Raw genomic sequence first — 23,349 nt, 5'->3', positions numbered from 1 at the left:
CCCGGGTCTTTACCAAGGTAATGGCCGAAATGATGATTCTTCTTCGAAGAAAAGGCGTCTTAATTATCCCTTACTTGGCTGATCTCCTGATAAGGGCAAGGTCCAGAGAACAGTTAGAGGTCGGAGTAGCACTATCTCAAGTAGTACTACGACAGCACGGATGGATTCTAAATATTCCAAAATCGCAGCTGATTCCGACGACACGTCTGCTGTTCCTAGGGATGATTCTGGACACAGTACAGAAAAAGGTGTTTCTCCCGGAGGAGAAAGCCAAGGAGTTATCCGACCTAGTCAGGAACCTCCTAAGACCAGGCCAAGTGTCAGTACATCAATGCACAAGGGTCCTGGGAAAGATGGTGGCTTCTTACGAAGCGATTCCATTCGGCAGATTCCACGCAAGAACTTTTCAGTGGGATCTGCTGGACAAATGGTCCGGATCGCATCTTCAAATGCATCAGCGGATAACCCTGTCTCCAAGGACAAGGGTGTCTCTCCTGTGGTGGTTACAGAGTGCTCATCTCCTAGAGGGCCGCAGATTCGGCATTCAGGATTGGGTCCTGGTGACCACGGATGCCAGCCTGAGAGGCTGGGGAGCAGTCACACAGGGAAAAATTTTCCAGGGCTTGTGGTCAAGCATGGAAACGTCACTTCACATAAATATCCTGGAACTAAGGGCCATTTACAATGCCCTAAGTCAGGCAAGACCTCTGCTTCAGGGTCAGCCGGTGTTGATCCAGTCGGACAACATCACGGCAGTCGCCCACGTAAACAGACAGGGCGGCACAAGAAGCAGGAGGGCAATGATGGAAGTGGCAAGGATTCTTCGCTGGGCGGAGAATCATGTGATAGCACTGTCAGCAGTGTTCATTCCGGGAGTGGACAACTGGGAAGCAGACTTCCTCAGCAGACACGATCTTCACCCGGGGGAGTGGGGACTTCACCCAGAAGTCTTCCACATGATTGTGAACCGTTGGGAAAAACCAAAGGTGGACATGATGGCGTCCCGCCTCAACAAAAGACTGGACAGATATTGCGCCAGGTCAAGGGACCCTCAGGCAATAGCTGTGGACGCTCTGGTAACACCGTGGGTGTACCAGTCAGTGTATGTGTTCCCTCCTCTTCCTCTCATACCAAAAGTACTGAGAATCATAAGAAGGAGAGGAGTAAAGACTATACTCGTGGCTCCGGATTGGCCAAGAAGGACTTGGTACCCGGAAATTCAAGAGATGCTCACGGAAGACCCGTGGCCTCTACCTCTAAGAAAGGACCTGCTCCAGCAGGGACCATGTCTGTTCCAAGACTTACCGCGGCTGCGTTTGACAGCATGGCGGTTGAACGCCGGATCCTGAAGGAAAAAGGCATTCCGGATGAAGTCATCCCTACCCTGATCAAAGCCAGGAAGGATGTAACCATACAACATTATCACCGTATTTGGCGTAAATATGTTGCGTGGTGCGAGGCCAGGAAGGCCCCTATAGAGGAATTTCAACTGGGTCGTTTCCTGCATTTCCTGCAAACAGGACTGTCTATGGGCCTCAAATTAGGGTCCATTAAGGTTCAAATTTCGGCCCTGTCAATATTCTTCCAAAAAGAACTGGCTTCTGTTCCTGAAGTTCAGACATTTATCAAGGGAGTACTGCATATACAGCCTCCTTTTGTGCCTCCAGTGGCACCTTGGGATCTCAATGTAGTTTTGGGATTCCTAAAATCACATTGGTTTGAACCACTCACCACTGTGGACTTAAAATATCTCACATGGAAAGTGGTAATGCTGTTAGCCCTGGCTTCAGCCAGGCGTGTCTCAGAATTGGCGGCTTTATCCTATAAAAGCCCTTACCTAATTTTTCATACGGACAGGGCAGAATTGAGGACTCGTCCTCAATTTCTACCTAAGGTGGTTTCAGCATTTCACTTAAACCAGCCTATTGTGGTGCCTGCGGCTACTAGGGACTTGGAGGATTCCAAGTTGCTGGACGTAGTCAGGGCCCTGAAAATATATGTTTCCAGGACGGCTGGAGTCAGGAAATCTGATTCGCTGTTTATCCTGTATGCACCCAACAAGCTGGGTGCTCCTGCTTCTAAGCAGACGATTGCTCGTTGGATTTGTAGTACAATTCAGCTTGCACATTCTGTGGCAGGCCTGCCACAGCCAAAATCTGTAAAAGCCCATTCCACACGGAAAGTGGGCTCATCTTGGGCGGCTGCCCGAGGGGTCTCGGCTTTACAACTTTGCCGAGCAGCTACTTGGTCAGGGGCAAACACGTTTGCTAAATTCTACAAATTTGATACCCTGGCTGAGGAGGACCTGGAGTTCTCTCATTCGGTGCTGCAGAGTCATCCGCACTCTCCCGCCCGTTTGGGAGCTTTGGTATAATCCCCATGGTCCTTTCGGAGTCCCCAGCATCCACTAGGACGTTAGAGAAAATAAGAATTTACTTACCGATAATTCTATTTCTCGTAGTCCGTAGTGGATGCTGGGCGCCCATCCCAAGTGCGGATTGTCTGCATTACTTGTACATAGTTATTGTTACAAAAATCGGGTTATTTTTGTTGTGAGCCATCTTTTCAGAGGCTCCTTCTGTTATCATGCTGTTAACTGGGTTCAGATCACAAGTTGTACGGTGTGATTGGTGTGGCTGGTATGAGTCTTACCCGGGCTTCAAAATCCTTGCTTATTGTGTACGCTCGTCCGGGCACAGTATCCTAACTGAGGCTTGGAGGAGGGTCATAGGGGGAGGAGCCAGTGCACACCAGCTAGTCCTAAAGCTTTTACTTTGTGCCCAGTCTCCTGCGGAGCCGCTATTCCCCATGGTCCTTTCGGAGTCCCCAGCATCCACTACGGACTATGAGAAATAGAATTATCGGTAAGTAAATTCTTATTATATAGAAAAATGTGAACATTTAAAATCACAATGAACTGTTTATCACTGTAAGACTGATATTGAGAGCTATAATGAAAAACAATCTTAGATGATCATATAGACATTTGAAAAAATCCTCACCATCGTTATAATTACCTAAGCTATCAGTATGATCAAAAAAATAGCATATAAGCATCATATGAACAATATGGAAGCAGATATGATCTCACAAGTACATTATAGAAAAACACTCAGATTAAGTTGATCATCTAAGATTGTTTTTCATTATAGCTCTCAATATCAGTCTTACAGTGATAAACAGTTCATTGTGATTTTAAATGTTCACATTTTTCTATATAATATGTATTACACAGTGGTGATTCAGTGTGTTCTATTTACAGTGTGCCGTAGCGCCGCGTCTCCATGGCAACCCTATCTGCAACGGGGACAGGAAGTCACGGACGCGGAATTTCCGGCCGGAGCAGCGGGGAAGCGTGGTGGACCGGCGCGAACGGCCCTGTCTCTGCAGGACTTAAAAGGTAATTTTGTCACTGTATTCTTGTTTGTTTCTTCTGCCTGACGACGGGCGATTAAAGCCCGAAACGTTGCAAGTCTTTCTGCGTACAGAGTTGTTTATTTTGGAGACATACACCACGAGTGCCCTGATCTGTTTGCTGTTCAAATCCCCCTTTTTGTGTGCACCGTGGGAGTTGATGCAAATTTAGAGTGCCAGCCAATCGTTACATATATATATATATATATATATATATATATATATATATATATATATTTCATATGTATTTATATGTGTGTATATAAAATAATATAAAAAATAATATATACAGTGGTGGTCAAAATTGCGGACATTTTTTGAAATTTTAATGTTTTTCAACTTTGAATGCTTACAAAAACTGTTTCACTTCACGCAGTGCAATGATTCATATATCAAATGAAAGGAAATTTAGTGCTGAATTCAACACAATAAACATAGGGCAAATATTTGCATTTCAAAGGAAGTTATGCTACTTTCAGTCAGACAAAAAAGCATAGATGCGTGAGATTCAAGAAGCGGATTGTAGTAACAGCTACTACCAGCCAATCAGAATCGTCATTCTGAGGGCCAATCAGCTGTCGTTTATGAGCAGGTGCAAGGTCATGTTAAAGGTGGGAAAGGTCAGTTTGGCCGTTTCATCTTGCAGAATAAAGTTGGATACTGAAGTGCAATTACGGTTGGATGTTTGTCTGAATTGTTTAGTGCTATTGACGGTGTAAAAAATAAATACAACAATGTCGTCCAGGCAAAGTGGTGACTGGTCACCCAGGAAGTGGTCCAGGAGATTGTGGTGTTATGTGAAAATGGTCTTTTCATATGCAGCAATTGCGAGAGAAGTTGGTGGGAATGTGATAACTTCAGGAGTGTGAAAGTTTTGTTTACGCTATCAAGAAACACAATCTATACAAAACGGAAAAGGCCGGAAAAAGTGCACAGTAGCTGTTGATGATAGGAGAATAAGATGAATTTGCATCAGGATCTGGATATCATCTGCGGCCAGTAGCAGTGAACTGAGTGCAACTGGTGTTTTTGTCTATAGCTGCCGTCTGTCGAAAAGACGTCAGTTTTTTACTTTTTTAGGTCGGAAGGGGTTGCAGGAGCCGGGTGGACGCTGCCGTGAGCGGTGGCTGTGATGCAGGGACGGGGAGAGGCAGAGTGACTTGGGGGGGAGCCTTGGGCAGACGGGGGAGAGCAGCGCTACAGCATCTCAATTCAACTTGTTTTAAAGTCGAATTGAGATGTCATTGAATAGCCCAAGTCGGATCCATTCTGAAAAATGAATGTCGGAATGGATCCGACTTCAATTGAATATACCCCTAACTGAGGTTGGCCTAAAAGGTAGGATTTCTTGAAAAGAGCCATTCCTGAATAAAAAGCAGCGTCAGAAACGAATACAGTGGGCAAATGTACACATTGCATGGACAGAAGGTCAGTGGAAACGAAGATATGAATATTTGGTAGTGATGGGAGAAAATATGTGAGACGTCGCATTGGAGAGAGGTACATCCAGATTGCACTCAAGCGACAACAAAGAATCCTACAAGTGTTATGATCTGGGCATGTATGACAGCAGATGCTGTAGGCCGACTTCATGTCTTAGATGGCACACTGAACAGCAGAAAGTACATTGACACCGTCCTGCAACTAAAACTTCTACCTTCTATCAGGGATCTTTTTCCAGATAATGCCCCATTTTTTTTCAAGCAGGATTCAGCTCCCTGCCACACTGCACGGATATTCAAACAGTGGTTCACGGAAAATGACATACAGGTGCTGGGATAGCCAGGAAACAGCCCAGACCTGAACCCCATGAAACATTTGTGGTTCAGTTTGAAAAAACTGGTACATCTGAGGCGTTCTTCCAATAAAAGAGAATTCATTGAGGCCTTAATTAACTCATAGCACCACATAATAAAGAAGGAAGAGCTCCAAATATTGGTTGGGTTAATGCCACGTCTGTGCTGCTTTCTTGAAAAATAAAGGATACCCAATGAAACGCTGATAGGACAGTGACATCATAAGTACACAGGGATTTTCACCCTAAGTGTTGTTTTCACTGTATAATATGCAAATATTTGACCTATGTTTATTGTGTTGAATTCAGCATTAAATTTCCTTTCATTTGATATATGAATCATTGCACTGCAACAGTTTTTATAAGCATTCGAAGTTGAAAAACATTCAAATTTCAAAAAGTGTCCGCAATTTTGGCCACCAGTGTGTATATGAAGTATATAATAACATATGTGTTTATAATACATCAAGGTTGTTATGTGTAATGCTAATTATATTTTAAAACAACATTTCTTACAGGAAGACAGTGACCCATCCATACATGAGAGCCTTGGTATTGAAAATACCTTGTGGGCAAGCACGGTGGTTGCATCTGGTAAGAATATTTGCATGCTTTTTTTCTATGCTTTGTGAGTTTAAATGTAAAACTATTTTTTTTATTTTCATTATTTATATTCTTTGAGATAGCCTACCTATCTGTACAGTTCTATAGTGCAGTCTGGCAAAAATGAGTCACTTACCTGTTGGAGTATACACACAGCCTTTATCAATCTTGAAAATAAAATAATTTACAAAACAGTGACTGGTATTTTATCTAATTAGAGCAGCTGTTCAGTGGAACGCTAAAAACTACTAATACTTCATAACCTTGAAAGTAAACTTCCCTATGGTGAATTTTTACTTTCAAACAAATGGGCATCCGTTTTGTACAACCAAATATCTATTCTATAATTTTCTACAGCATGTGTCTAGTTGTAGGAGACTTGCCCTCTCCTCTCAGCTACCCCTAGCTTACAACCAGCACCCCACACACACACACACACACACACCTACAAACAACTGCAGATGCTGACAGGAGGGTACTGTCCTGTCCTAGCAGAGGTAGACTGGTGTGAAGGGAACAGAGATTAAATAAAAGGAGATCGAGTGAGGTGGGCAGAGGTGAGAGGGAGTGGGAGAGGTGAGAGGGAGTGGAGATAAAAGACCATGGATGGAGCGTCACACAGATGAGAGACGAGGGGAGGGGTAGGTATGGGGTATAAAGATGAGGTCAGGGATCTGGGTGTGAAGGAGACAGAAGTGTGGGGGGGGGGGGATGAGGGGGTGAGAGAGACGTAGATAAGACATGAAGATAAGAGAGGAATGATGAGTTGCGGATCCCAAATACTACTCACTAATTTAGCTGTAGGTCCAGCTTAGATATGTAATTGCTGAGAATTCTTGCTTCATTTTACATGTAAAAAGTATTGTGCTACCGAGCCTTTTAATTCAAAATATACACAGGAATCTAATATAATTACAATCAGAGCTATGATTTTATGTATAATTTATGTATGTATGTATGTATATATATATATATATATATATATAGATAGGCAGGTATGTGCGGCACTCACGGCGACTTTCAATAAGCAGACTTTAGACAGCAAGAAGTTAGCAACTTTTCAATGCTTTAAGCATTTTCCTCAGGCTTACAAACAACAAAAAAAAGAACACTCACCTAAATAGCAGTAACACCTCCGTGCATGGCGCCATGAATCCGGAAACGGGATTGAGACCTGCCCAGTGACGCTGACGTGGGTAATACCAGCGTCATCATTGTGCTCCCATCACCATAACAACACGTCAACAGACATCGGTATCTGTACATGATAAAAAAATTCATCATCATAGAGAAATACATATATCCTTAGAATACATGCACATGTCCAATTCATATATATACAAATATCGATAAAAAGAGACCTAAAGTAAATAAATACCTATAAAGTGCAATAAGTAGTTATACCACTTAATTACCCATAATTACACATGGATGCAGAGGATCTATACCCCAAATTTACATGAAGCAGTTCAATCCTAGTTGCTCATTAAGACCCCGCGGGGACACTGTGTCCAAACGATGTATCCACTGGGTCTCTAATCTCAACAATTTAAGCCCTCTATTGCCCCCTCTGAGCGACGGCTGGACCTGATCTATCATCCTATATTTCAGGGATGCTAGGGGATGCCGTGCAGTGGCAAAGTGTCTTGCCACTGGTTGGTCACTTTTACCAGTGGCTATGGCTGCTTTGATTGCAGACCTGTGGGCTGTCATACGTTCCTTGAAGGCTCTCTCCGTTTTACCTATATATGACAGCCCACAGGGGCAAATCAGTTGGTAAGCCACATATGGCGAGCTACACATAAGCCGATGTCTAATGTGGTAAGTCCTGCCTGTATGTGGATGTTGAAACGTACTGCCAGAGATTAAATACTGGCAGGTGGTACAAGTGCATTTATAGCAGCCTTTCCTACCCCCAAAGAACGATGGCTGCTGTACTGAATTATGGACATCTGTTTTGACCAAAATATCACGCAAGTTTTTTGCGCGTTTATAACTGGGCATTAACCTAGTATGTTGCAACTGTAGCTCTGGATCAGGTGCCAATGTTTTTTAACAGACCCCCCAATGGAACGGCTGGCTGAGTTGAAATTATTCACCCATGGTATAACACTTTGTTGATTTTTATTTTTTTGTGCATGTAACAACATGCAACGATCCAGTGCCATAACCTTACTTTTTGCCTGATCTAATAAAGTTGGACGATATCCTCGGTTTAAGAATTTCTGATACATTTCTTCAATCTGATTGGCGGCCAGCACTGGATCAGAGGTAATCCTTTTCACTCGCAAAAACTGCGAATAAGGTAACCCGCGTTTAAGGGGCAAAGGATGACTACTTGTAAAATGCAATAAGTTATTTCTATCGGTGGGCTTTGAATAGAGTGAAGTGGTAATCTTATTATTAACTATAGATATTTGTACATCCAAAAATTGAATAGTGTTAGGTTCGATGGAATAAGTAAGTTTAATTGGGTGCTCTTTAGCATTATGGCTATCAATCGTGGCCATTAATAATTCTTTAGTGCCTCGCCAGATGACCAGCAGGTCATCTATATACCTACAAAAAAATAAAATATACTGAGATATTTCTGTGTCAACGAAAAACAACTCTTCCTCTACCCCAAACATGTAAATATTGGAGTACGATGGGGCCACACTGGACCCCATCGCACATCCCCAACACTGCAGGTAATATTTACCTTCATACAAGAAATAATTCTTCAATAACGTCATTTCAAGCAGTTTGAGACAGAAGGGGATATCTGGTCCCTCATAATCTGGTTGGGCATTCAAGAATGAATCAACTGCTGCTAAACCCCCCGCATGGGGGATGACCGTATATAAACTCTGCACATCAATTGTGCAGAGTAATGTATCGGTCGGCAGTACAGGTAAAGCCTCAAGACGTCTTAACAAAGTGCTGGTATCCAATAAATACCTAGGCATTCTCTGAATGTATGGCTGGAAAATATCATCCAGAAAAATGGACACAGGCTGAAACAAAGACCCTCTGGCCGATATAATAGGTCGGCCATGGGGCTTGTTCAACCTTTTGTGTATTTTGGGCGTAGTGTAAAGTAGTGGTACTACAGGGTGTAGAGGAATAAGGGCGTCTTTCACATATGATGGGATAAGTCCAGCAGAGACTGCAGTGTCTAAACATTCCGTGAGTTCTCTAGTATATTGTCCCGTGGGGTCACTAGTCAGTCGGCGGTAGGTGTTGCCGTCGCTAAGTTGAATTGAGATCTCTTCCTTATAGTCCTCCAAATTTTGGATCACAAGGGCACCCCCTTTATCTGCATGTCTAAAGATGAGATCTTTGTTTGCTGCCAATTTGCTGAGTGCTTCTCTTTGACCTTTAGTAAGGTTATCACGGACTAGGGGGGGATGATTAACCAACGGGTCACAGTCCTGCTCAACTAGCCGCATAAATGTACGTATTGACGCATTAGAAGACTGTGGGTTAAACGTCGACTTTGGTAGCAATTTCTTTAATTTTTCTGGGACCTTAACCTTTGATTCCTCATTCTGTGCCTTGGTTATAGTTGTTGACTCTGCGAAATACTCCTTGAGTTTGAGGGTCCTGTGAAGCTTGTATTTTTCAACTTTCCATTGAAACGGTTGGGGTTTGGATAGTGGCACAAAAGACAGACCCTTACTCAGGACCTGTTGCTTAGTTTCATTGAGCTCATAATCTGAAAGGTTAATTATCGGGCTGACTTGACCTTCGGTGGTTTTGTGCCCCTGCCCCTTCCCCGTCCTTTGCCTCCTCCACTGCTTGCCACGTCTGGTGTGTGATCTCCATCTAGATCGTCTCGTTCCTTGGCTCTTGTAGTCACCCCTAAAGGGCCCCTAGCTTGAGATGACTGGGCATAAGAATCTGACTCACTGGCCATGGAGGTATAATCATTGGATGAATCCTTTGGATGTCGTTTATCCTGGCGTCGGCGAAAATAAGGTTTTCTATTCCCATTGTTACGCTGGTTGTCATTCCAACGATACACATTGTTGTTATCATAGTCCTGATCCACTTTCATTTTCTTATCAGCTTTGAACTTGATTAAGTCTCTTTTATACACTTGCAACTGGTTATTTAGTTTCAGCTACCAGTTATTAACTCTATCTGCTTCCAACGCAACTTTATGGGCAGTTTCCAATGTCATGATTTTCTCTTTAAGTAAATTCATTTCTGTAGTACTCTGCTCTATAATTAATAACATAAGATCCATGGAACAGCGATTCATAATTCCCACCCATTTTCTGCAGAAGGTGGGGTCATGCCTACCTATTGTAGGTGAGTTTGTGATCCTCAGTCCCCGGGGGATTTTTTTAGATCTATAGTACTCACTTAGTGATAAGCAGTGGTAAAAGAAAGTCCTTCTCTCTGCGTTTATATTTAAGCAAATTACGGTAAATGCTTTCCAATGAGCAAGCCTCTGCTTGATCTTCCAGGGCTGCTTTATATAGGATTTCTTCCGCTTCTGATTCTGAGTACATATGTATCACTCCCAGGGGACTTATTCGAGGCATGTACCCACTTATACACTCCTCGTTGGGATTAACAGCTGTCATTTTGACCAATGGATCACATGCACAGAACTCCAATAAAAGTGACTGTTGCTTTAAGGTGCCAAAAAGAAAGTGCAAGTGCAGATTTAAAAGGGCCACAGCCAGTCCATAGGTAGCAGCTATTGAGTACTATAAGGCCCCCAAAGCAGGGGTGCCCACTGAAAGATGAGTTCCTGTTGGAATACACAATATAGTCGCTGGGGAGCCTTGCAAGGTAGCCACGCCGGCTGTCTCCGGCTAGGCTAGATAATACAACTCAGCAGGTGCCGGCTCTCCCATTAGCTCCTAATAACGCACTGGGTGCCCGCATGTGGATGTTTCAATAGATAGGCAGGTATGTGCAGCACTCACGGCGACTTTCAATAAGCAGACTTTAGACAGCAAGAAGTTAGCAACTTTTCAATGCTTTAAGCATTTTCCTCAGGCTTACAAACAACAAAAGAAAGAACACTCACCTAAATAGCAGTAACACCTCCGTGCATGGCGCCATGAATCCGGAAACGGGATTGAGGCTCGCCCAGTGACGCTGACGTGGGTAATACCAGCGTCATCATTGTGCTCCCATCACCATAACAACACGTCAACAGACATCGGTATCTGTACATGATAAAAAAATTCATCATCATAGAGAAATACATATATCCTTAGAATACATGCACATGTCCAATTCATATATATACAAATATCGATAAAAAGAGACCTAAAGTAAAGGAATACCTATAAAGTGCAATAAGTAGTTATACCACTTAATTACCCATAATTACACATGGATGCAGAGGATCTATACCGCAAATTTACATGAAGCAGTTCAATCCTAGTTGCTCATTAAGACCCCGCGGGGACACTGTGTCCAAACGCTGTATCCACTGGGTCTCTAATCTCAACAATTTAAGCCCTCTATTGCGGGGGCAATAGAGGGCTTAAATATATATACTGAATAACTCAGACTAGAAAGTGTGAAGGCAGGATGGAAGAATGAATGACAGGCATCTGGCTATATATATATATATATATATATTTGTAAAAGATTAACCCGGCACTCCTATAAAGGGTCTGCGTGCCCCGGTGCCATCAGTGAAAACTGGATACTGGAAAAAATGCTGCGGCACTCAGGGTCTTGTAAAGTAATCAAATATGTATTGGCATCACAAAATAAAACACCAACGTTTCGGGGTGTCTAGCCCCGTTGTCAAGATGTGAGAGTGAAAATGAAAAAGAAACTACTTACCCTTGTAGAGACAGAACCCGCCAAACCGGAGAGGAAGCCGCCTACGGTCCCGTCGTGCGCGCTGCGTGTCGCTGAATGATGACGCGTATACGCGTCATGGGGCGCATCTGTGTTGTCACGTTGCCAAGCAACGGACTAGGCACGGAAGTCCTGGAGCAGTGCGGCTGTAAGACCCGAGAAGCAGAGTGTAAACACCACATAGTGAACTGTGCGCATGCATGCTGTACTAACGGGACAAACTGCTGTGGCCACTGCAGGGCAGATAGGGACTGTATGAGCCAGAGAATGCCCCATGGAAATTACTGTACACATTATAGTGAATAAGGGGCCATTCGGCACATAATGGAACAGCCTGCTGCACAATAAAGCCACTGTATCGCCATAGAGGAAGAGAGCGAGGAAGTAAAACAAGGGTGAGTAGAGGTGAAAAGTACAAGCACCTGATAAAGTACAAATACAGTAATTACATTAATGCAATGATTTGGTCTGGGACACCAGGTGGGTGTTCCAAATGCCACGGCCGCCAAAGGGACCTGCACTCAATCTGTTACAAATACTGCATAGAAGCCTGTTGGCCACATATGCTGCAATGTGCCAGAGAGCGGGGTCCCGATTGCATATCGGAAATGGTATAATTTGAAATGGGTGAACACGATAGATTCCTCCATTAGGAACTACCCGAAGATGCTCCATGTTATCCTCTCGTTAAGACCAGTCGGGTGTATGCTGTTGAGTTTGAATATCCAGGACGCCTCCTTGCGTAGGAGCAGGCCCTCCCGGTCTCCTCCACGTAGGGATCTAGGTACATGGTCTATGATGATGTGTTTGAGGTCAGAGAGCCGATGTCGGAATTCCTGGAAATGCCTGGCTACTGGCTGGTCGGAGGGGTTACCAGAGATGGCCGCTTTGATTGCCGAGCGGTGCAGGGCCATACGCTCCCGTAGCGTTCGAATAGTTTTTCCCACGTAGCATAAGCCACAGGGACAAACGATGACGTAGATGATGTACGAGGACGTGCAGGTTAGTGTGTAGCGGATATTAATCTTCTTGCTGGTTAAAGGTACATTAAATGCGGCTCCCGTGATCATATGGCTGCACGTAGTGCAACCAAGACAACGGTAGCAACCAGGTTTTTTTCTTAAGAAAGAATCAGACTGCGTTTGGAGAGGTGTCCTAGCAATATTGGTTATATCTGCATGGACAACCATGTCCTTGATGTTACGTCCCCTCCTGTAGCACATCATCGGGGTCTTTTGCTTAAAGGGGAGGTGGACATCCGAAGACACAATGGGCCAAAGGGCCCTGTTAGCCCTGCTGAGTACCGGGCTGGAGGTATCGAAGGTCGTGTTCCAAATAATTCTGTTATCGGTGGATCTTGCTTTTGTCTGCATTAGATCACTGCGTGACATCTGGAGCACCTCGTGCTTGATGGTTTTTAAAGTGGTGCAGTCGTATCCTCTAGCTGTGAACTTGGACACCATCTTGTCTAATTCGCTCTCTAGGCATTCCGACTGACTATTGATCCTGGCAACCCTTATCATCTGGGACTTGGGAAGTCCAAGTTTCAATGAGCGTGGATGATGACTATTAGCCCGTAAAAGGGTATTTCTGTCAGTGGGTTTACTGTACACTCCTGTTTGCAGTTTTCCATTGCAGATGGTAACTTGAACATCCAGATAGTGGATAGTTGTAGAGGACCATTGGAAGGTGATCTTAATTGGAGAGGGCCTGGAATTGATGGACTCCAATAGTGCTTGTAGAGTTGATACTTCTCCGGTCCAGATTATGAACAGATCGTCAATATATCTTGTGAAAAGGGCTATATGCCTAGCCGTATTGCGATCTTGGAAGAACATCTGTGTCTCCTCTTGAAGCATATAAATATTGGCGTAGGAAGGAGCTACATTACTTCCCATCGCACATCCGGTTCTCTGCTGATAGAACCGGCCGTCGAATAGGAAGTAATTTCTTGTTAAAGTTAGCTCCAGTAAAGTTAAAAAGAGGTCCAGATCCACATCCGACATCTTTTCTTTGGTCAGGAAAGCCTTCATTGCCTCCAGACCACCCATATGCGGGATGCTGGTGTAGAGACTACATATATCAACCGTGCATAAGGTCGCACCTTCCGGTACCGTGCCAAATCCATCCAACAGCTTCAAAAAGGAGGTAGTGTCCTTCAAGCAAGTGCGCTGTTTTAACACTAAGGGTTGTAATATACAGTCCAAAAACTGGGAAACTGGTTGGTATAGTGACTGGCAAGCTGAAATAATCGGGCGTCCGGGAGGTGTTTGTGAATTCTTGTGTATTTTAGGCACGGTGAACAGTACGGGAACCAGTGGGAATTTCTGCGTGAGTGCCTTGTGTAGTTTATCGGAAATTAGATCTTGTGACAGAGCTGTGGTCAGAATAGCATCAAGTTCCTGTTTGTATGCTGAAGTGGGGTCATTATCCAGAAGACTGTACGTGTTGGTATCTGCCAGTTGGGATAGGGTCTCCGATCGGTAGTATTCCATGTCCAGAACCACTACCCCGCCCCCTTTATCGGCGGGGCGGATAACGATGTCAGTGTAAGCTCCTAAATTCTTGAGAGCTGTCCACTCTTTTTTGGAAAGGTTACGGTGGATTTGTGGTTTGGCTTTGGTATACTTGCTTGCAGCTTCGTCGACCAGACGGATATAGGATTTGATGGATGGGTTGGTGGACGGAGGATCGAAGGAGGACTGACTGCGTTTGTTCAGAAAAGGTTGAAAAACAGGGTTGGGTATAGAAGCTTGTGTCGGATGGAGAGCAAAATATTCCTGTCTCCGTAATCTCCTTGCAAATTGGTAGAGATCAATTTTCCAGTCAAGTTCTTTATGCTGGTTAGTGGGGACAAACGAGAGACCGTAATTCAGCACATCGACTTCAGCAGGGGTAAGGGTACGTTTAGAAAGGTTGAAAATTAAGTTTTGTTTTTTGCAGCTCGTTCTATTGAGTCTCGTGTTCTGCCCACCCCGACGGGTGGGCGCCCTTTGGTTTTGGAACCTGTTGTGACTGCTTGACCTAAAGGGGCAGCCTGTGCTCCCTGCGACCCGTCGGAGTCTGCTACAGCGAACTCGATGTTGTCGCTGTTTGACGATGCTGTTGGTTTGGATACATTCTCCCTACGGCGACGCCATCCCTGTCTAGGTCTGGGACGAGATGTTTGGGAATTATCGGTGCCATTCCCCATCAGCCACCTGTAGACTCTGTTGTTTTCATAGTCATCTTGGACCGCGCTCAACTTATTCTTCTTGAATTTGACAAGGTCTCTACGATAGTTGTCACATTGAGAACGTAATTTCAGGAGCCAGTCGTGTGATTCGTCTTGCTGCAGGGTAGATAAGTGATCCACTTCAAAGGCGGTGATTTTTTCTTTGACCACCCTGAGTTCCCTACCGGCCTCCTCTATCACCAACAGCATAAGGTCCAGGCTGCATTTGTTGGTGATACCGATCCACTTTTTACAGAAGTCAGGGTTATATCTCCCAATAGTGGGTGAGTTTCTAACCCTAAAGCCCCTGGGGATCATACATTCTCTGTGGTAATCGGACAGAGAGATGCCGTGCAGCAGGAAGTCTATCTCTCTCCGTTTTAATTTAAATAGTTGTTGGTACAGTTCATCAGGACCCTGCTGTTGGTCAGTAGGAGAGAGTTGTTCCTTGAAACGTAGCCGGTCGGCGTCCTCGTCCGTGAAGCTATAGACGTCTCCTTTCTTAATATCCAGGTGTTTAAATCCACGAACATCCTCCATGGTGTGTTTTAAGGTGCTGTTAGTTTATGCAGGGCTGCATATACAAGGCCTGCAGCAAGCAGTGTCCAGTAAAGTGCAAAAAAGCGTGTTATAAAGTGCCTATTGCAATATGAAAGTGCCTTGTGCCATAAAATAAAGTGCTTCCAGTGCACCAGCCCGTGAAGATACTGGTAGGGAAGGGCTCCTCCGCAACTGCGTGAGGCAGCTACTCTGTCATCCTGCTGCAGGGAAAATGATGATGATTGAAAAAAAGCTGGGGTGCCTTGGTTCCGGCAGTGAGCCAAACTAATGGCTCCTGAATTGATATTTGTAAAAGATTAACCCGGCACTCCTATAAAGGGTCTGCGTGCCCCGGTGCCATCAGTGAAAACTGGATACTGGAAAAAATGCTGCGGCACTCAGGGTCTTGTAAAGTAATCAAATATGTATTGGCATCACAAAATAAAACACCAACGTTTCGGGGTGTCTAGCCCCGTTGTCAAGATGTGAGAGTGAAAATGAAAAAGAAACTACTTACCCTTGTAGAGACAGAACCCGCCAAACCGGAGAGGAAGCCGCCTACGGTCCCGTCGTGCGCGCTGCGTGTCGCTGAATGATGACGCGTATACGCGTCATGGGGCGCATCTGTGTTGTCACGTTGCCAAGCAACGGACTAGGCACGGAAGTCCTGGAGCAGTGCGGCTGTAAGACCCGAGAAGCAGAGTGTAAACACCACATAGTGAACTGTGCGCATGCATGCTGTACTAACGGGACAAACTGCTGTGGCCACTGCAGGGCAGATAGGGACTGTATGAGCCAGAGAATGCCCCATGGAAATTACTGTACACATTATAGTGAATAAGGGGCCATTCGGCACATAATGGAACAGCCTGCTGCACAATAAAGCCACTGTATCACCATAGAGGAAGAGAGCGAGGAAGTAAAACAAGGGTGAGTAGAGGTGAAAAGTACAAGCACCTGATAAAGTACAAATACAGTAATTACATTAATGCAATGATTTGGTCTGGGACACCAGGTGGGTGTTCCAAATGCCACGGCCGCCAAAGGGACCTGCACTCAATCTGTTACAAATACTGCATAGAAGCCTGTTGGCCACATATGCTACAATGTGCCAGAGAGCGGGGTCCCGATTGCATATCGGAAATGGTATAATTTGAAATGGGTGAACACGATAGATTCCTCCATTAGGAACTACCCGAAGATGCTCCATGTTATCCTCTCGTTAAGACCAGTCGGGTGTATGCTGTTGAGTTTGAATATCCAGGACGCCTCCTTGCGTAGGAGCAGGCCCTCCCGGTCTCCTCCACGTAGGGATCTAGGTACATGGTCTATGATGATGTGTTTGAGGTCAGAGAGCCGATGTCGGAATTCCTGGAAATGCCTGGCTACTGGCTGGTCGGAGGGGTTACCAGAGATGGCCGCTTTGATTGCCGAGCGGTGCAGGGCCATACGCTCCCGTAGCGTTCGAATAGTTTTTCCCACGTAGCATAAGCCACAGGGACAAACGATGACGTAGATGATGTACGAGGACGTGCAGGTTAGTGTGTAGCGGATATTAATCTTCTTGCTGGTTAAAGGTACATTAAATGCGGCTCCCGTGATCATATGGCTGCACGTAGTGCAACCAAGACAACGGTAGCAACCAGGTTTTTTTCTTAAGAAAGAATCAGACTGCGTTTGGAGAGGTGTCCTAGCAATATTGGTTATATCTGCATGGACAACCATGTCCTTGATGTTACGTCCCCTCCTGTAGCACATCATCGGGGTCTTTTGCTTAAAGGGGAGGTGGACATCCGAAGACACAATGGGCCAAAGGGCCCTGTTAGCCCTGCTGAGTACCGGGCTGGAGGTATCGAAGGTCGTGTTCCAAATAATTCTGTTATCAGTGGATCTTGCTTTTGTCTGCATTAGATCACTGCGTGACATCTGGAGCACCTCGTGCTTGATGGTTTTTAAAGTGGTGCAGTCGTATCCTCTAGCTGTGAACTTGGACACCATCTTGATGTCGGATGTGGATCTGGACCTCTTTTTAACTTTACTGGAGCTAACTTTAACAAGAAATTACTTCCTATTCGACGGCCGGTTCTATCAGCAGAGAACCGGATGTGCGATGGGAAGTAATGTAGCTCCTTCCTACGCCAATATTTATATGCTTCAAGAGGAGACACAGATGTTCTTCCAAGATCGCAATACGGCTAGGCATATAGCCCTTTTCACAAGATATATTGACGATCTGTTCATAATCTGGACCGGAGAAGTATCAACTCTACAAGCACTATTGGAGTCCATCAATTCCAGGCCCTCTCCAATTAAGATCACCTTCCAATGGTCCTCTACAATTATCCACTATCTGGATGTTCAAGTTACCATCTGCAATGGAAAACTGCAAACAGGAGTGTACAGTAAACCCACTGACAGAAATACCCTTTTACGGTCTAACAGTCATCATCCACGCTCATTGAAACTTGGACTTCCCAAGTCCCAGATGATTAGGGTTGCCAGGATCAATAGTCAGTCGGAATGCCTAGAGAGCGAATTAGACAAGATGGTGTCCAAGTTCACAGCTAGAGGATACGACTGCACCACTTTAAAAACCATCAAGCACGAGGTGCTCCAGATGTCACGCAGTGATCTAATGCAGACAAAAGCAAGATCCACCGATAACAGAATTATTTGGAACACGACCTTCGATACCTCCAGCCCGGTACTCAGCAGGGCTAACAGGGCCCTTTGGCCCATTGTGTCTTCGGATGTCCACCTCCCCTTTAAGCAAAAGACCCCGATGATGTGCTACAGGAGGGGACGTAACATCAAGGACATGGTTGTCCATGCAGATATAACCAATATTGCTAGGACACCTCTCCAAACGCAGTCTGATTCTTTCTTAAGAAAAAAACCTGGTTGCTACCGTTGTCTTGGTTGCACTACGTGCAGCCATATGATCACGGGAGCCGCATTTAATGTACCTTTAACCAGCAAGAAGATTAATATCCGCTACACACTAACCTGCACGTCCTCGTACATCATCTACGTCATCGTTTGTCCCTGTGGCTTATGCTACGTGGGAAAAACTATTCGAACGCTACGGGAGCGTATGGCCCTGCACCGCTCGGCAATCAAAGCGGCCATCTCTGGTAACCCCTCCGACCAGCCAGTAGCCAGGCATTTCCAGGAATTCCGACATCGGCTCTCTGACCTCAAACACATCATCATAGACCATGTACCTAGATCCCTACGTGGAGGAGACCGGGAGGGCCTGCTCCTACGCAAGGAGGCGTCCTGGATATTCAAACTCAACAGCATACACCCGACTGGTCTTAACGAGAGGATAACATGGAGCATCTTCGGGTAGTTCCTAATGGAGGAATCTATCGTGTTCACCCATTTCAAATTATACAATTTCCGATATGCAATCGGGACCCCGCTCTCTGGCACATTGCAGCATATGTGGCCAACAGGCTTCTATGCAGTATTTGTAACAGATTGAGTGCAGGTCCCTTTGGCGGCCGTGGCATTTGGAACACCCACCTGGTGTCCCAGACCAAATCATTGCATTAATGTAATTACTGTATTTGTACTTTATCAGGTGCTTGTACTTTTCACCTCTACTCACCCTTGTTTTACTTCCTCGCTCTCTTCCTCTATGGCGATACAGTGGCTTTATTGTGCAGCAGGCTGTTCCATTATGTGCCGAATGGCCCCTTATTCACTATAATGTGTACAGTAATTTCCATGGGGCATTCTCTGGCTCATACAGTCCCTATCTGCCCTGCAGTGGCCACAGCAGTTTGTCCCGTTAGTACAGCATGCATGCGCACAGTTCACTATGTGGTGTTTACACTCTGCTTCTCGGGTCTTACAGCCGCACTGCTCCAGGACTTCCGTGCCTAGTCCGTTGCTTGGCAACGTGACAACACAGATGCGCCCCATGACGCGTATACGCGTCATCATTCAGCGACACGCAGCGCGCACGACGGGACCTTAGGCGGCTTCCTCTCCGGTTTGGCGGGTTCTGTCTCTACAAGGGTAAGTAGTTTCTTTTTCATTTTCACTCTCACATCTTGACAACGGGGCTAGACACCCCGAAACGTTGGTGTTTTATTTTGTGATGCCAATACATATTTGATTACTTTACAAGACCCCGAGTGCCGCAGCATTTTTTCCAGTATCCAGTTTTCACTGATGGCACCGGGGCACGCAGACCCTTTATAGGAGTGCCGGGTTAATCTTTTACAAATATCAATTCAGGAGCCATTAGTTTGGCTCACTGCCGGAACCAAGGCACCCCAGCTTTTTTTCAATCATCATCATTTTCCCTGCAGCAGGATGACAGAGTTGCTGCCTCACGCAGTTGCGGAGGAGCCCTTCCCTACCAGTATCTTCACGGGCTGGTGCACTGGAAGCACTTTATTTTATGGCACAAGGCACTTTCATATTGCAATAGGCACTTTATAACACGCTTTTTTGCACTTTACTGGACACTGCTTGCTGCAGGCCTTGTATATGCAGCCCTGCATAAACTAACAGCACCTTAAAACACACCATGGAGGATGTTCGTGGATTTAAACACCTGGATATTAAGAAAGGAGACGTCTATAGCTTCACGGACGAGGACGCCGACCGGCTACGTTTCAAGGAACAACTCTCTCCTACTGACCAACAGCAGGGTCCTGATGAACTGTACCAACAACTATTTAAATTAAAACGGAGAGAGATAGACTTCCTGCTGCACGGCATCTCTCTGTCCGATTACCACAGAGAATGTATGATCCCCAGGGGCTTTAGGGTTAGAAACTCACCCACTATTGGGAGATATAACCCTGACTTCTGTAAAAAGTGGATCGGTATCACCAACAAATGCAGCCTGGACCTTATGCTGTTGGTGATAGAGGAGGCCGGTAGGGAACTCAGGGTGGTCAAAGAAAAAATCACCGCCTTTGAAGTGGATCACTTATCTACCCTGCAGCAAGACGAATCACACGACTGGCTCCTGAAATTACGTTCTCAATGTGACAACTATCGTAGAGACCTTGTCAAATTCAAGAAGAATAAGTTGAGCGCGGTCCAAGATGACTATGAAAACAACAGAGTCTACAGGTGGCTGATGGGGAATGGCACCGATAATTCCCAAACATCTCGTCCCAGACCTAGACAGGGATGGCGTCACCGTAGGGAGAATGTATCCAAACCAACAGCATCGTCAAACAGCGACAGCGAGTTCGCTGTAGCAGACTCCGACGGGTCGCAGGGAGCACAGGCTGCCCCTTTAGGTCAAGCAGTCACAACAGGTTCCAAAACCAAAGGGCGCCCACCCGTCGGGGTGGGCAGAACACGAGACTCAATAGAACGAGCTGCAAAAAACAAAACTTAATTTTCAACCTTTCTAAACGTACCCTTACCCCTGCTGAAGTCGATGTGCTGAATTACGGTCTCTCGTTTGTCCCCACTAACCAGCATAAAGAACTTGACTGGAAAATTGATCTCTACCAATTTGCAAGGAGATTACGGAGACAGGAATATTTTGCTCTCCATCCGACACAAGCTTCTATACCCAACCCTGTTTTTCAACCTTTTCTGAACAAACGCAGTCAGTCCTCCTTCGATCCTCCGTCCACCAACCCATCCATCAAATCCTATATCCGTCTGGTCGACGAAGCTGCAAGCAAGTATACCAAAGCCAAACCACAAATCCACCGTAACCTTTCCAAAAAAGAGTGGACAGCTCTCAAGAATTTAGGAGCTTACACTGACATCGTTATCCGCCCCGCCGATAAAGGGGTAGTGGTTCTGGACATGGAATACTACCGATCGGAGACCCTATCCCAACTGGCAGATACCAACACGTACAGTCTTCTGGATAATGACCCCACTTCAGCATACAAACAGGAACTTGATGCTATTCTGACCACAGCTCTGTCACAAGATCTAATTTCCGATAAACTACACAAGGCACTCACGCAGAAATTCCCACTGGTTCCCGTACTGTTCACCGTGCCTAAAATACACAAGAATTCACAAACACCTCCCGGACGCCCGATTATTTCAGCTTGCCAGTCACTATACCAACCAGTTTCCCAGTTTTTGGACTGTATATTACAACCCTTAGTGTTAAAACAGCGCACTTGCTTGAAGGACACTACCTCCTTTTTGAAGCTGTTGGATGGATTTGGCACGGTACCGGAAGGTGCGACCTTATGCACGGTTGATATATGTAGTCTCTACACCAGCATCCCGCATATGGGTGGTCTGGAGGCAATGAAGGCTTTCCTGACCAAAGAAAAGATGTCGGATGTGGATCTGGACCTCTTTTTAACTTTACTGGAGCTAACTTTAACAAGAAATTACTTCCTATTCGACGGCCGGTTCTATCAGCAGAGAACCGGATGTGCGATGGGAAGTAATGTAGCTCCTTCCTACGCCAATATTTATATGCTTCAAGAGGAGACACAGATGTTCTTCCAAGATCGCAATACGGCTAGGCATATAGCCCTTTTCACAAGATATATTGACGATCTGTTCATAATCTGGACCGGAGAAGTATCAACTCTACAAGCACTATTGGAGTCCATCAATTCCAGGCCCTCTCCAATTAAGATCACCTTCCAATGGTCCTCTACAACTATCCACTATCTGGATGTTCAAGTTACCATCTGCAATGGAAAACTGCAAACAGGAGTGTACAGTAAACCCACTGACAGAAATACCCTTTTACGGGCTAATAGTCATCATCCACGCTCATTGAAACTTGGACTTCCCAAGTCCCAGATGATTAGGGTTGCCAGGATCAATAGTCAGTCGGAATGCCTAGAGAGCGAATTAGACAAGATGGTGTCCAAGTTCACAGCTAGAGGATACGACTGCACCACTTTAAAAACCATCAAGCACGAGGTGCTCCAGATGTCACGCAGTGATCTAATGCAGACAAAAGCAAGATCCACCGATAACAGAATTATTTGGAACACGACCTTCGATACCTCCAGCCCGGTACTCAGCAGGGCTAACAGGGCCCTTTGGCCCATTGTGTCTTCGGATGTCCACCTCCCCTTTAAGCAAAAGACCCCGATGATGTGCTACAGGAGGGGACGTAACATCAAGGACATGGTTGTCCATGCAGATATAACCAATATTGCTAGGACACCTCTCCAAACGCAGTCTGATTCTTTCTTAAGAAAAAAACCTGGTTGCTACCGTTGTCTTGGTTGCACTACGTGCAGCCATATGATCACGGGAGCCGCATTTAATGTACCTTTAACCAGCAAGAAGATTAATATCCGCTACACACTAACCTGCACGTCCTCGTACATCATCTACGTCATCGTTTGTCCCTGTGGCTTATGCTACGTGGGAAAAACTATTCGAACGCTACGGGAGCGTATGGCCCTGCACCGCTCGGCAATCAAAGCGGCCATCTCTGGTAACCCCTCCGACCAGCCAGTAGCCAGGCATTTCCAGGAATTCCGACATCGGCTCTCTGACCTCAAACACATCATCATAGACCATGTACCTAGATCCCTACGTGGAGGAGACCGGGAGGGCCTGCTCCTACGCAAGGAGGCGTCCTGGATATTCAAACTCAACAGCATACACCCGACTGGTCTTAACGAGAGGATAACATGGAGCATCTTCGGGTAGTTCCTAATGGAGGAATCTATCGTGTTCACCCATTTCAAATTATACCATTTCCGATATGCAATCGGGACCCCGCTCTCTGGCACATTGCAGCATATGTGGCCAACAGGCTTCTATGCAGTATTTGTAACAGATTGAGTGCAGGTCCCTTTGGCGGCCGTGGCATTTGGAACACCCACCTGGTGTCCCAGACCAAATCATTGCATTAATGTAATTACTGTATTTGTACTTTATCAGGTGCTTGTACTTTTCACCTCTACTCACCCTTGTTTTACTTCCTCGCTCTCTTCCTCTATGGCGATACAGTGGCTTTATTGTGCAGCAGGCTGTTCCATTA

At 45.5% G+C, this 23,349-nt stretch overlaps 1 protein-coding gene across 2 annotated transcripts in view; it reads left to right on the top strand.

Moving 5' to 3' along the window:
- ATP9B (ATPase phospholipid transporting 9B (putative)) overlaps positions 1-23,349 on the top strand; it is an 851,783-nt gene that overhangs the window by 577,463 nt on the left and 250,971 nt on the right. For both annotated transcript variants that reach the window (XM_063923317.1, XM_063923316.1), the window contains exon 10: positions 5,728-5,803. In XM_063923317.1, the coding sequence (XP_063779387.1) occupies positions 5,728-5,803 (76 nt within the window). The remainder of the gene's footprint in view (positions 1-5,727; positions 5,804-23,349) is intronic.

This window comes from Pseudophryne corroboree, chromosome 5 (genome assembly GCF_028390025.1).
Source record: "Pseudophryne corroboree isolate aPseCor3 chromosome 5, aPseCor3.hap2, whole genome shotgun sequence".
NCBI lineage: Eukaryota > Metazoa > Chordata > Amphibia > Anura > Myobatrachidae > Pseudophryne > Pseudophryne corroboree.
This window is presented reverse-complemented; position numbering and strand designations above follow the sequence as displayed.